This window comes from Marmota monax, unplaced genomic scaffold (genome assembly GCF_021218885.2).
Source record: "Marmota monax isolate L192 unplaced genomic scaffold, Marmota_monax_Labrador192_F-V1.1 WCK01_AAM20220418_F8-fsc00144, whole genome shotgun sequence".
Taxonomy (NCBI): Eukaryota; Metazoa; Chordata; class Mammalia; order Rodentia; family Sciuridae; genus Marmota; species Marmota monax.
In genome coordinates this window covers 3,184,294-3,198,170 of record NW_026694618.1, presented here as the reverse complement: position 1 = coordinate 3,198,170, position 13,877 = coordinate 3,184,294, and the positions used below count along the sequence as shown (strand labels likewise).

General features: G+C 35.2%; 1 protein-coding gene across 1 annotated transcript in view; it reads left to right on the top strand.

Annotated features, from left to right (window-relative positions):
- Sdhaf3 (succinate dehydrogenase complex assembly factor 3) overlaps nt 1-3,337 on the top strand; it is a 77,786-nt gene extending 74,449 nt beyond the window's left edge. Inside the window, exon 2 of the mRNA XM_046422596.2 lies at nt 1,102-3,337. Within this exon, the coding sequence (XP_046278552.1) occupies nt 1,102-1,305 (204 nt within the window). The 3' untranslated portion in view covers nt 1,306-3,337. The remainder of the gene's footprint in view (nt 1-1,101) is intronic.
- The last annotated feature ends 10,540 nt before the right edge of the window (nt 3,338-13,877 follow it).

The following is a 13,877-nucleotide window of genomic DNA, read 5'->3' as shown; positions in this document are numbered from 1 at the left end:
ATTTTGCCTTCCAAGGAACATTGGCAATGTTTGGGGCCTTTCTCATGATAAAGATAAGGGGAGGGATGCTACTGTCATCTAGTGGTTAGAGAACAAGAGATCCTGTGAAATACAGTATGAAAGAAAAAGCTCCCACCCACTCCACAACAAAGAATATCCAAATTATCCAAAAATCTTAGTAGTGCCAAGATTAAGACATGCTGCTCTGAAGCATATACTTGGAAGAGGAAATGGTAAACCTTATGGTATATACAATATTGTTATTTTATGAAGTGGATTTCTGGAAAGCATGAAGAAATTATGACTTTCCATACAAGCAAAAGTTTGGAATTAGAATTAAAACTGCTTCAATGACACTAGCAATCTAGTGTTTGTAAACAATTTAGATGTCTTAAACCAGACTGGGTAGTAGCATTATTCAGAATAAACTCAGCATATGCATATAATCTTTAACCTAATGAAATACATGGGTACTTCCTGCTCGATTAAAAGGTTAATTTTGAGCGAGTGTCTGTTTCAAACGAGTTACTGAAAACAATGGTAGTTGGAATATTAGGTTGAATATGTTAAGACCAAAATGACAACATGAAAAATACAGATTTCTTTTCCTGACATAGATGATTGTTAAATATTGAAGGCTGAAAGGATAAAAAGTTTCTTTCTCTAACATTTTAAATCTTTAATTGAAGGTAGGTAAATAGACAATTTGGGGACCTACTTTTAAGCCTATAAGATTCATGGACCCTGTTTGAAATTCTCATGAAAGCTATGGTCCCAGAAGTATGTGCATACTTGTGTATCTACAGTTTACGGTTTTGGCTGGTACATGCATGCTTCTAATGCCCCTCCATGGGATCTCATCCAACACACACGCACCATTAATTTATAACTGAAGAATTTTTCTAAAAGCCTGTGCTGAAAATAAGCTATATTTGAAATTATCACTGAATAATAAAGCTATGACTATATTGTTTATATCTTCTTAGGCAAATGCAGAAAATTTAGTGATGGAGAAAAATAGGTAACTTGGAATTGGAATTCATTAAGTCCTCCATGATTAAATAAGTGAACATCAATCATTTTTCTTTTTCTTCTTCTTAGGTGTATGCATCAGTGTTATGGGAACAAGCTAATGAATACAGACAAAATTCAACTGAAAGAGCATATTTTGGCACCTCCCTCCCAGAAGAAAAACTTAATGACTTTCGTGATGAGCAAATTGGACAATTACAGGAACTGATGCGAGAAACTACTAAACCCAACAGGCAATTTAGTATCACGGAGTCTACAAAACCAAAATTTTAGTAAATACAGTAAAATTTGACAAAATATAAAATTTAGAACCTTTTAACTATCATTGGTTTTTTAAAGTTATTATTTCATCCTTACGTATTATTTTGTTTTTGGTTTTTATGAATGCAGTATGTGGACCAGGATCACCAGAAGACAACTGGAAAACTTTAGGACATTGTTGGAATAGCAGTATTTACTGAATGGAATTTGATTTTGTGCATTAAATAAGGAAGCCTCCAAAATGAAATATTGAGAATTTTTTGTATACAAGTTTGTTTTAAATGCTGATGTTCAAGCATTAGAGATTTTCTTTTGCTACATCAGTTAAGTATATCATAATGACAAATGTAGAATTTCAACAAGTTTATTAGATTGTCATTCTGAAAGTATCATTTCCACTTTAATAATTGCATACATGATTATTCTGCATGTCTCCTTCTGACTCATTGTTTATTCACAATGAAATGTTAAAGAGAAGCTTTAATATTCAGAATTATCGTTTGCATAGTAGATTGTACAAAGTATAATAATGTTTCTACAGTATTTATAACAAATGACCCTTCAAATAATTTTTAGTTACTTTGAGAGTCTCATTTATTGCCTAATGTTTGGGGAGTATAAAAACACAAATTTTTCTCATAGTTAGATTGATTTATAAATTTTTAAAAGGACACATTAAAATCTTGCATATGCCAAGATCATTTGATATACAGGGGATCAGTAGTTATCAAAGACAAAAAGTCTACTCCCATGCCATGGATTTGCTCAAAAGAATGGTGTGGTGATATTATGCAAATTTAGCTTCTAGGCCTCAGAGCCTGGCATAGCTCCACTGGAACTATTGGAAACCTGTCCAACTGCCATGTTAAGCCTGAGCTGACCCTCCAGAGTATCAGATTAGGTTTTGGGAAACATTGTAAACTACATTACCCAAAGCAATCCTGGATCAGCTGGCTTTCAGCCAACAGCAAACACATGAGTGAACCCAGATAAACTTAGGTTTATAAGGAATTTTAAAGGACATTGGAAATTTTCTAATATTGATAATTGAGAATATGTAGAAATTTTACAAAATGCTAGATTTCTTTTTTAGTAAGGTGGCAGACTACGTTCATCTGAGCAGTGCTAAAACTAAAAACTTTCAGGTAAAATAGAAAAAAGCATTTTTAGATGCATCTGGGAGTTGGCAGTGTTCTAAAAGATTAAGTAATCCCAAGGCTAGTATTACTAAATGAAACTGCTGCAACCCTTTTGCCCTGAGGTTGAATTTCAGATTTGGTTTTGATTGTCCTTAGGAAAACTGTGGGCAAAAAAACAGAACTTAGAGTCCAGTTGAAGTAGATTCATAAAATACATTTTTCCCACAAAGCCAGGACCCTAAGGAATACCATCAGAGAACGCCAAAAGCAAACCTGCTCTAGTACTTGTGCAGAGTTTCAGAGCATCCCAAATCAAGTCATCTGTGTACTCAAACAACAAGTTATGAATCCATATAAAATGGTCCCAGAATAAGTACCTGAAAGATTTAAACAAATTTTTGGAGGATACTGAGATCACAGTTTCCTCAAGTTTAAATAAACTCCACAAGGAAAATTAGCACAGCAACTAAGGCAATAGAGATAGGCCACCAGAAAACTCAGAAATTAGAACATGTTTTATAATTGTTACGGTTTAAATATTAGGTGTCCCTCAAAAGCTCTGTGAAATGATGCAAAAAAGCTTAGAGGTAAAATGATTGGGTTGTGAGAATCTTAACCTAATCTGTGCATTAATCCCCTGATAAGGATTAACTGGATGGTAACTGTAAACAGGTACGGTGTGGCTCAAGGAGGTGAGTCCCTAGGGGCGTATCTTTGAGTACATATTTTGTCTGTGGTGAGGAGAGTCTCTGTCTGCTTCCTGGTGATGTTCCCAGCTGCATTCCTCTACCATACCCTTCTTTCATGATGTTCTGCCTCACCTTACACCCCAAAGAATGGAGTCAGCTGTTAATGGACTAGGACTTCTGAAACCCTGAGCCCCCAAATAAACTTTCTTCCTCTAATTGTTCTTGTCCAGTCTTTTGGTCACAGCTGCAAAAAAAGCTGACTAAAACAATATTACACATGTGCTAAGAAGAAAGATTGTTTAGAAGGTCTCCAGGAAACAGGGCATTTACTATAAAAGATGACTATCATATTTGAGAAAAGAAAAAACAACTTTTCCAAGTGGAAAGTAGAATAAAAAAATAAACTTCAATGAACAGGTTTAACAGATTAAATGGAATTGAAAAGAGAATTAGTGACTGTAATGGACAGAAGAAATTGTGCAGGATGCTGAGTAGAAAAGCAGCTTGAAAATGTGAGAATACAGGAAAAAGAATAAAAATCAAATGTATAACTAATAGTCTCAAATAGGTAATGGGGACAGAAGCAATATTTGAAGAATTAATTGCTGAGAAACTTTCAAATAAAAAACACCAGTCCACAGATTTAGCCTCAGCAGAATAGATATGAAGTCCTCACTTACACACATCATAGTAAAAGATAGAATGCCAAAGACAAAAACTGGTTAAAGTAGCCAAAATAGAAGTCACAATTAACCTTCAAAGGAAATCACCTAGAGCAGGACAAGTCCCTAGTAGTCTTGGTGACCCAGCTCTTCCCAGCTTTCTTGTTGGTAGTTCCTTAGGGAAAAAAAATGTGCTCAGAATATGCTGGTAATGCAAGATCATGAGATAAAGAGGGAATGTCTAGAACACCGTGATTTGTGTTTCTATCCCTCTTAAACTGGCATGACCTTCAACACTATAACTCGGCATATGAGGTTACCACCAGGATGTAAAACCCAAGTGGAGTGCCTTCCAGGGACCCTCAGTTACAGTGTAGTTGGGGCATATGCAGATGAGACTCCTGGCCTGAACAGCTTTCCTGACCCTTGGAGGAAAGGCTTGTCATGAATCCTAGGCTATTGTTGTCCTTGCTGCCTATCTCTAAGTAACAGACATACTTCATGTGATGTGTGAATGTTCTGTCTCATCACTTTTAGAAATAGAAATTGTGGACTGGGGTTGTGGCTCAGTGGTAGAGTGCTTGCCTAGCACGTGCGGGGCCCTGGGTTCGATCCTCAGCACCACATACAATAAATAAAATAAAGGTATTGTGCCCGACTACAACTAAAAAATAAATATTGAAAAAAAAAAGAATAGAAATTGTAGTGCAAGATGCAGAGGGCTGAAGTGGTAACCAGTACACAATGAATCTTCCGTACAGTTAGATCTTTAACTGACTTCTAAGGATCAATAATGGAAACCAGAAACCAGTTGTATGACTAAGAGAAAAATAACTTCCAACTTAAAATTCTATACCTCAAAAATATATTTCAGGAATGATGGTTGAATAAAGTCGGTTTTGGACAACAAAATGAGCAAGTTTGCCACCTAAGTATTCTTAAATTCTAAAAGATATGCTTTATATAGTAGGAAGGTGATTGAAGATGGACTAAAAGACCGAAGGTTGTGAATAATGGATGAATCTTAAAAAAGCATTTGCTATATGAAACAATAATGCCGTTTCATGGAGTTCAAAATTATATTTAAAATACCTTTCAACTGAAATATATAAGTTGATAGGGTAGTGACTGGAATAAGTCCTCTAAATTTGTATGGTCTGAGAGAATAAAGGTATTGGTTAGCTTTAACATTAAGTATAAATATGATTTCTAGTATAACCACTTAAAATGATGGTTACACAGAAATTAGTATATCGTTTCTGAGGTAATAGAAGGTAAAAATAGGAAAATAATCATAAAATAGAAAAAGAAGCATAGAAGGGGCAGGAATAGGGGAAAAAAACAGGTGGTAGATAGTGGTTTGCCTCTTCTGAAACTGTTGGGACTTTCATCCCTGCTCTGAGTTATTAAGAGAGAGTGGAAAACAATCTGACTATAGTGTTTAAAGGAGAGGTCTTTGGGAGGTGACTTGGACTTTTCTGGCTTGAGACTGTTCTCACAAGGCCATCACTGTATGCAGCCCCATCCTTTGACCAGAATTGAGCCAAAGTAAACCTCTATAACTTAACCAATCTGTGATATATTATTATAGTAGTACTAAATAGTCTTAGGGATGTAACCCAGTAATTACAAGAAATGTAAATGGACTAAGTTATTTTGTTAAACACAAATTGTTACCTAGTTAAAACATGAAATCAATTATATGCCATTATAAAAGATGACACCTAAAGAACAATACATAGAAAGTTTTAAAGTAAAATGATGATTAAAGTTATACAAACCAAAAGAAAGTCAATATAGATAATATTAGCATCTGAAAAAATGTTAAAGCAGAAACATTGCTAGGGATAAAAAGAATCAGTTCATATAATGAAAGGTTCAATTTATTAGGAAGAGAATGCTAAATTGGCATTTACCTGTAAGTAAATGGTTAAGCAGCCCCATATTTGGAGAAATTAACATGATTCTAAATAACGCATAAATGAAAGAAGAAACTCTAGTGGACTCTGGAATATAAGTACAACTAGACAGTGATGAAAATGCATAATGAAATTATGGGTTGCATCGAAAAGAGCCCTTGAATGAAGTTGATAGACTTCAGTGAGTCTAGCAGAAGCAAAGAAAGGTTGAATATTACTGAGAAGAGCTATCTTAATAAAAGAATACCACAATATGTTCAAAGAAAATAGAAGGAAATAAAAATTAGAGCAGAAAAGTTTTAAAAATCAAAGTTTATTATTTGAAAAAGATTCAGAGACCTCCCAGCAAAGTTAATCAAGAAAAACCAGGCACACATAACGTCTAAAGAACAAAATAGGACAAAAATTTCTGTTGTATCATTAAATAGATATATGAACAACTTAAAGCCAATAAATGTATAACCTGTGGAAGAAATGGACAACTTTTTTTAATTTTTTTTTTTTTTTGGTACCAGGGATTGAACTTGGGGACACTCGACTACTGAGCCACATCCCTCACCCTATTTTGTATTGGGGTCTCACTGAGTTGCTTAGCTCCTCGGCATTGCTGAGGCTGGATGTGAACTCTCATCCTTCTATTACCTCGGTTCTCCTGCCTCAGCCTCCTAAATCACTGGGATTACAGGCGTGTACTACTGAGCCCGGCAAAATGGACAAATTTTTTGGAAGAGGAAGCTGACAAAAATAATCAAAAGAATGTTTCAGTAGCCATGAAATTATTGAATCAATGGTTTAAAATATTCCCAGAAAGAAAATTTCAAGCCTAAATAACACCTTTGATGAGTACTGCCAAATAGTATGAAGTACATAATTCCAAACTTAAGCCTTTCCGGATAGAAAAAGAGGGATACTCCCTAATCCATTTTTATGAGACCAACAAATACCTATAAAATGAAGTGGAAAAGGAAAATTACTGACCAATTTTACTTAGGAACATAGATATAAAATCCTAAACTTAATATTAGTAAGGCAAATCCAGCAAATGATGATTCATTGTGATCTGGTCATGTTTATGCCAGGAATCCAAAGTTCTTTTACTTTAGAAAATAAATTACTATCGTCTACCACATAATCAAATTAAAGGAGATTTAGTAGTGATCATCTCAAGAGGTGAAGAAAAAGTGTTTGCTAAACATTCAATATCTATTCATGATAAAAATGCTCTTGAACTAGGTATGAAGGGTACTTCAGTCTAATTAGAGGATTTCTACCAAACACGTGCAGCAAACATGAATTGTTGAAAGCTTTCTCTTTGAGACTGGGAAAAAGGAAAGGATGTCTGTCAGTACTTCTTTGAGTCAAAACTGATATTCTAAAATAATATTATTGTATATGTGGAAGATATAAAAGAGCCTACAAATTATGAGAATAAGAATTTAATAGTTTTCTAGATGCAAACATTGCTACACAAAATTAAAATCAGTTGTGCGCCTGCATAATGGTAACAGCATGAAAATCTTCAAAGATATTTTGTCAACAAATATTAAATACTTACAAACCAGTTTACTAAAAGATGTTCAAAATTCTCAGAAGGAAGTTGTAAAATTTTACTTTCAGAATGCTAAAGAAACTTAAAGGCACTTTATGTTCAAAGATTGAAAGACTTAATATTGTAAAGGTCTGTCATTGCAATACAATGTTCATCAAAATTCCAAATATTTTTTTTAATTGACAAGCATTTTTTAGTATGCAGTGCCAAGAGTCAAGAATAACCAAGGCATTTTTAAGAACAACATTTTGAAAGATCTTACCATACCAGACATCCAAATAGTATCGCTTTAGTTAGTAAAATAGTGTGGCATTTCATCACACAGGGACTTGATTTCTGGCAGTCATGTGTTACACTCCATGGAGCAAGGACTGCTTGTCAGTAAATGGTTCTGGTTCCTTGACAGTTGACTTTTTTTTAAGGGAAAAAAAAAGAAAGAAAACTTTGGTGTTTAGAATTGTTTGGTTTCTGTTTTTATTTTTAATTTTTTAGATGTTGATATGCCTTTATTTTATTCATTTATTTTTATGTGGTGCTGAGAATTGAACCCAGTGCCTCACACATGCTAGGCAAGCACTCTACCACTGAGCCACAACCCCAGACCCATAGAATTGTGGTTTCTTAAAGATAAAAATATGAAAGGCAAATTTTTTATATCATTATTTTATTTATTTGTTTTTTAGTTAGTGCTGAGGATCAAACCCAGGTCCTTGCACATTCAAGGCAAGCACTCTACCGCTGAGCCACAACCCCAGCCCCCCCGAAAGGCAAAATTATAACCCTTCAAGAAAATAAGATAAGGAATATCTTCAAAATATTGGAGTAGGAAGGGACTTTAGACAAAATAAAACTACATATATAGAAAAAAAAAGGTATGAATACAGTAACATGGTACTTCTTTCGTCAAAAGCAGTTAAGTTTGCAAAAGAATACAAACATAAGCCTCTGAGTATAAAGAGTTGCAATACATACAATGGCCCATGGGCATAGTATACAGAATGTCTGAGGAACTTCTATCTACCATTAAAATTCAATAGAAAATTAGCAAAAATCTTGAATAAAAAATTTGCAAATAAGGAAATTCATGTGGTCAGTAAATAGAAAAAGTATCTTTGGCCTCAATTGAAATAAACGTATGCAAATATAAATCATAACTTTTTTTGGAAAAGTTTGACATTCCTTAGTAAATTTAAAGATGCTTATACTGAATATTATTATGGTATTAATGCATTAATACTATTTCATTATTGTGTTTGAGTACAGATACTGCTGTCAAGTTCATGGATTTGAGTTCTGACCTTTCACGTGGGACTTGATATATAAAAAGTAAAGTTTTATCTTGGTTTTCCTCTCCCTCAAGAACCAGATTTTGCCCTTCTAGTGTTGGTAAGATTAATTAATTAATCCATGTGAAATATTCAGAACAGTACTTAGAACATAATAAATACTATAAAGCGTTCAGTATCATTGTTATTAATATTACTTTGCAACCCACAAAACCAGTCCTACACAATCTTGTGCAGGTGTGGAGAACATTCTGTACAAGAAGGTTCATATAAGAATTATTTTAGCAACTCTACACCATAAGCAATACTAATATTTCTCAACAGGAGATAAAGTTGTGGTATGGTCATATAGCAATGAGTCTTAATGAACTATTACTTTCATAAATACAATACTGACTGGAAGATGCTAAATATAAATACAGTAAATGAATTCATTTGTACCAAGTAGGACATCAGGCAATAAAAAAATTAAAAAACTTGTGAGAAATTCAGATATTAGTGGTAAAACTATAAAGAAAGGTAAATGACAGTCACAAAAATTAGAAGAGTGGTTAACTCCAGAGGGGTGAGCAAGGTTGTGACTGGAAATGGGTGCATGGAATCTTCTGGGGTCCTGGGTGGGAATGTTTTATATTTGGGTGATATTTATGTGTGTCATTCTTCAAATTATATGTGCAACTAACTCGTTTGACCTACATTTTAAGCTAGTAAAAATTTGTGGAGTGGGAAAGAATTTGTTTAAAATAAGGGCATGGACAGAGAGAGTGTAATCTCTAAATGGACTATGCACAGGGCTTTTGGGAGACCATCAGAATGGGTCTGATAGGGAACTACTGCTACCACCCAGTGTGAGGTACTCTGCAGTTTATTAAAGAGGAGTGGTCCAACATTGGATACATTAGATTTAAGTACCAGGCACCGAATCTTAAAGATTCTATATAGCCTAGGGCCTAGGCATTTTTAGTTTAAAAAAGCTTTCTAGGAAATTCTGAGGAGTTTTTAGGCTTGAATTCTACCGTTGTATTAAAAAATAAAACAAAACAAAAAAACACTAACCAAAACCTTGACTGAATAAAACTAATAAAGTAGAAATTATTTTATTTCAAGTAAGGAGAAACTACAAGATTTTTTTTTCATTTACCATAATTAATTATCTTCTTTAAAAACATAATCCAACACCCCAATTTTGAAATTATTCATAAGCTTGTTTAATATACAATTTGTAAAAATTTGTCTATTTTAAGAGGGAAAACAATTATGTTTACTTTTATTTTTAAAAATAAGATAAACAAGCACAAAACTATTTTCTAGCCTTTGGCACTGTTTTATGTTGTTGTGTTTCGAAAACCTTTCTTCAGTGAACAACTCTTAAGGATTGTTTGCATTTTCCCTTTGGTACCTAATTGATTCTTTTGGTGGAAGACCTGATAAAGGAAATACTCAAAGACCTTTTTCATATAATTAGATTCTCATAAAAGTATTGAATTAAAGAGGCTGATAAGTTCATCTAGGCTAACCACATTTTTCACCTACCCCCTCATCTGTCTCAAGATCGGTGAATTTGGAACACAGATTCACTTACTCCAACTGATTTTATGTTTGGACATCTCTAAAACTGACCTATAGAAACATGCAGAAATACTGAGACGAATTGGCAGTTATGGGCTTTAGGAAGTGTTTTAATTTTATATAAATTATAACATTAACTTGTGCTGTTTTAGCAAAGAAACAATAGCATTCAACCTGAAATAGTATACCCGTTTCAGGTTTTTCAATTAGTGCAAAAGCTGAAAGGGGCTGAATGTTGAATAATTGTTGCTAAGCAACTTTAAGAAAATAACTATCTGCAGAGTAATGGCATATCCAGTGGATGCTGACACTCAAATTACATAACTGGAAGGAGAATTAAGCACTAGGCCACAAGAATAGTAAAACTTTACAAGTTCATTATGATATACATTTTACATGTAAGATAAGCTCATGCAAAAGCAATTTGATTTAAAAAGTATGACTAAAAAGATTATGGGTAAAAATGTCTGAACTGGTTTTGAACTAATTGATATTTTATTTTTAATATATTTTTTGTTAGTTGTAGTTGGACACAATACCTTTATTTTATTTATATATTTTTATGTGTTGCTGAGGATCGAACCCAGCGCCTTGCATGTGCTAGGCAAGCACTCTACCGCTAAGCCATGACCCCAGCCCCAAATTAATTGATATTTTAAACCTACTTTTCTAGAACGGAAAAAAAAAATGTTTGATCGATCTCAAAAGCTTAGCCTTCTGACATGTGAGGGGGTACCTTCTGTCTTCTGTAGTCCAAAGAGACATCTCACATTATTTTAACTGCTTCCCAATCTCAGTTTTCTTATCAAAAATACATGTTCCATCAGGGCAGGAATTTTTGTTCACTATTGTTTCATCATTATTTGTAATAGTGTCAAGCACATCATAGGAACTCAATAAATATTTGAATAAAATAATGTCTGAAAACAGTGTATCAGGGTTCATTCTAGAGACAAAACTGATTAATTGGAATGAGAAAAGTTTAATATAAAAGTAGTACTTAATATGGGGAGTAACTATAAAGATGTAAAGAGATATTTTTTGGGCAGGGGGGGATTACTGGGGACTGAACCCAGAGGTGCTTTACCCTTTATATTTTTTGAGTCCCACCCATTGCTGAGGCTGGCCTTGAACTTGCGATTCCCTGCCTCAACCTCCCAAAGCCCTGAGGTTATAGATGTGTGCCACCATATCCAGATAAAGGATATACAAGGAGATAGTTCTGAGAGAGTACCCAAGGATGAACAAAGTTGGAAGGAAAGGTGCTTCTCAAGGCTGAGATTCAGAGCTCTGGAGGAGGTTGGTGTGGTAGCTGTAGCCTATTGGATAGCAGAGACATTTGTCCTGTTGTCCAGGCTGCTGCTCTTCTCCCTGCTGAGAAGGCAGGAAGCTGCTCTCTGGTAGATACAGTGATACTAGCAGATAGGCTTACAGAGGAAGTTGGGCTCTTGGTATCCTGCTTACTGGTAAGCAGACAAGTGTTTGCAGTGTGCACATCTGGAGTGCCTTAAGAAACAGTCTTGTGTAGTATAGCCAGGCTGAGACTGGTGGCAAAGTATTTGAACCGTGGTCTCTATAGTATTGAACCTCAGGAAATGAGTGGTTTCCGTATATGGTATCCATATCTGGAGGGACACAAGAAGTGTCTTGGGGGTGCAGACAAAGAAGTGAGCATTGGGACATGGGTAGGGTACTATGAAACTTGGGATGATCAGTGTCCATATCATGAGGGACATATGAGGTGGTCCTAGTTCAGGCCAGGCTACAAGCATATCAAGAGATTATATATCCTGGGCTGGGATGTGGCTCAGGTGGTAGCGCGTTCGCCTGGCATATGCGGGACACTGGGTTCAATCCTCGACACCACATAAAAATAAAATAAAGATATTGTGTCCACCTAAAACTAAAAATAAATAAATAAGATTTTAAAAATCCTAATTGTGTAACTAGGGCAGAGTATCACTGGATGTTCCCACACAGGTACTGCTGCCCACTGGGCAGCAAGAGCAAAGAATAAACCAAGATGGCAGTATACTGGAATCAGAGAAATACTTGTTTTTACAATGATCCTCCAGCACTTCATGGACAGAGCTTAATCTTGTGCTCACTGCAAAAGTGAAACATTGAAATCTCCATAATAATAGCTAGTGATGGAGAATGAGTGTAGAGAAGAGGCAACAAACTGATATCTAGCACATATAGCTAATAGAACACTTACATACACCAGGCACCAGGATTCCTATAGATTATTACAAAGATTATATATAATAGTTACCAATTCACTACATAGATTATTTTAAATAGGTATTTAAACTTCCCAGAGTTGGGTTGCTATTACTTCATCTTATAAATGAATGATATGAAGCTTAGAACAATGAAATAACTGGTTAGAGGTCCAGGAGTTAGGATTTCAACCCTTTTAGTTGGTGTGGCATTTATGGCTTCAACCCTGATACCATTATACTTTCTCTCAAAGGAAAATATAATAGAATTGGTAAAGATGATCTGCTGGATTAGCACCTATTGGCTGTGTTCTCATCAAGTGGCCCTTTAGATTTTTGCTTTCCAGTGGTCTTATCCACTCAGAGGTGCTGATGTTGTTCATGGCCTCCTCACCATTCCTTTCAGTACATCTGTACCAAATCTTCATAGGGTACCTCTTGCCTGCCACCTAGTAATGATCCAACAAATAGGGTAGTCTGCGCTAGAGTTCTTTGGGCAGGGAGACATGGCAGACTTGATAGTGAACATTAGGTAATGGCAAGTCTTCCTAAAGAAGATTATGAGGTTAATTTCCTAAGGTCCTGATATCACATAGGCTCTAAATCTGGAAAGAGATGATATCAGCATTCCATGTAGGAATGAAGAGAAATATATCTGTTTACTCAAGGAATTACACCAAATACCCCCACATTGTGTTCTTAGGATTTTGTTCATAGACCTCTTGTCACTCTATTCCCTTTCTGGGTACTCCATCAGCAACTTTGGCTCCCTGTACTATGTAGTTTGATGATCCCCAGGTCTCCTCCTTGTGAGCTCCATAACCTATGAAACTAACCATCCACTAGAACCCAAGACCACAGCTCAAACCTCAGTTCAATCGGTTGCCCTAAAACTGATCACCCTCCAGAGTATGTCTGCTCTTTATGAATTGAATCACCAAGCTATAATTACCAGAGACTGTCATCCTTGATATGTACCTCTTCCTCACTTCCACATGAAATAAGGCCTTTTCCCTCCTTCATTTAACATCACCGAATCCTTAAGAATAATTGCATTCCATTTTTAAATTTTTTTTTGCAGTACTGGAGATTGAACCCAGGGTGTTGTGCCACTAATCTATATCTCCAGCATCTCTGACTACTTTGTTTTTGTTTTTGTTTTTGAGACAGTGTCTCGCTTAGTTGTCTAGGCTGGCCTCAAGCTTACAGTCCTCCTGTCAGCTTCCTGAGTAGCTGTACTTGTAGCACATACCTGAGGAGACATGTGCTTGGGTATCTGTCTTCATTCAGTTTTTTTCTATCCATACTTTCATCTCTTTAGTTCAAGCCACTGTTTCATCTGGATTTCTACAAGACTTTATTAATTGCCTCTTTGTATTGACCCTGCTAGTCTATTCTCCAAAGGCAGTAAAGGTAACTTTCCCACAAATCCAAACCTGGTTATGTCACTTTCTTGCTTTAAAAATCCTTTAATCTTATCTTATTTGGGATAATTCCAAACTCCTTAATTGCTTACTTGCAGGCTTTATATCACCTTCTTATATCACCA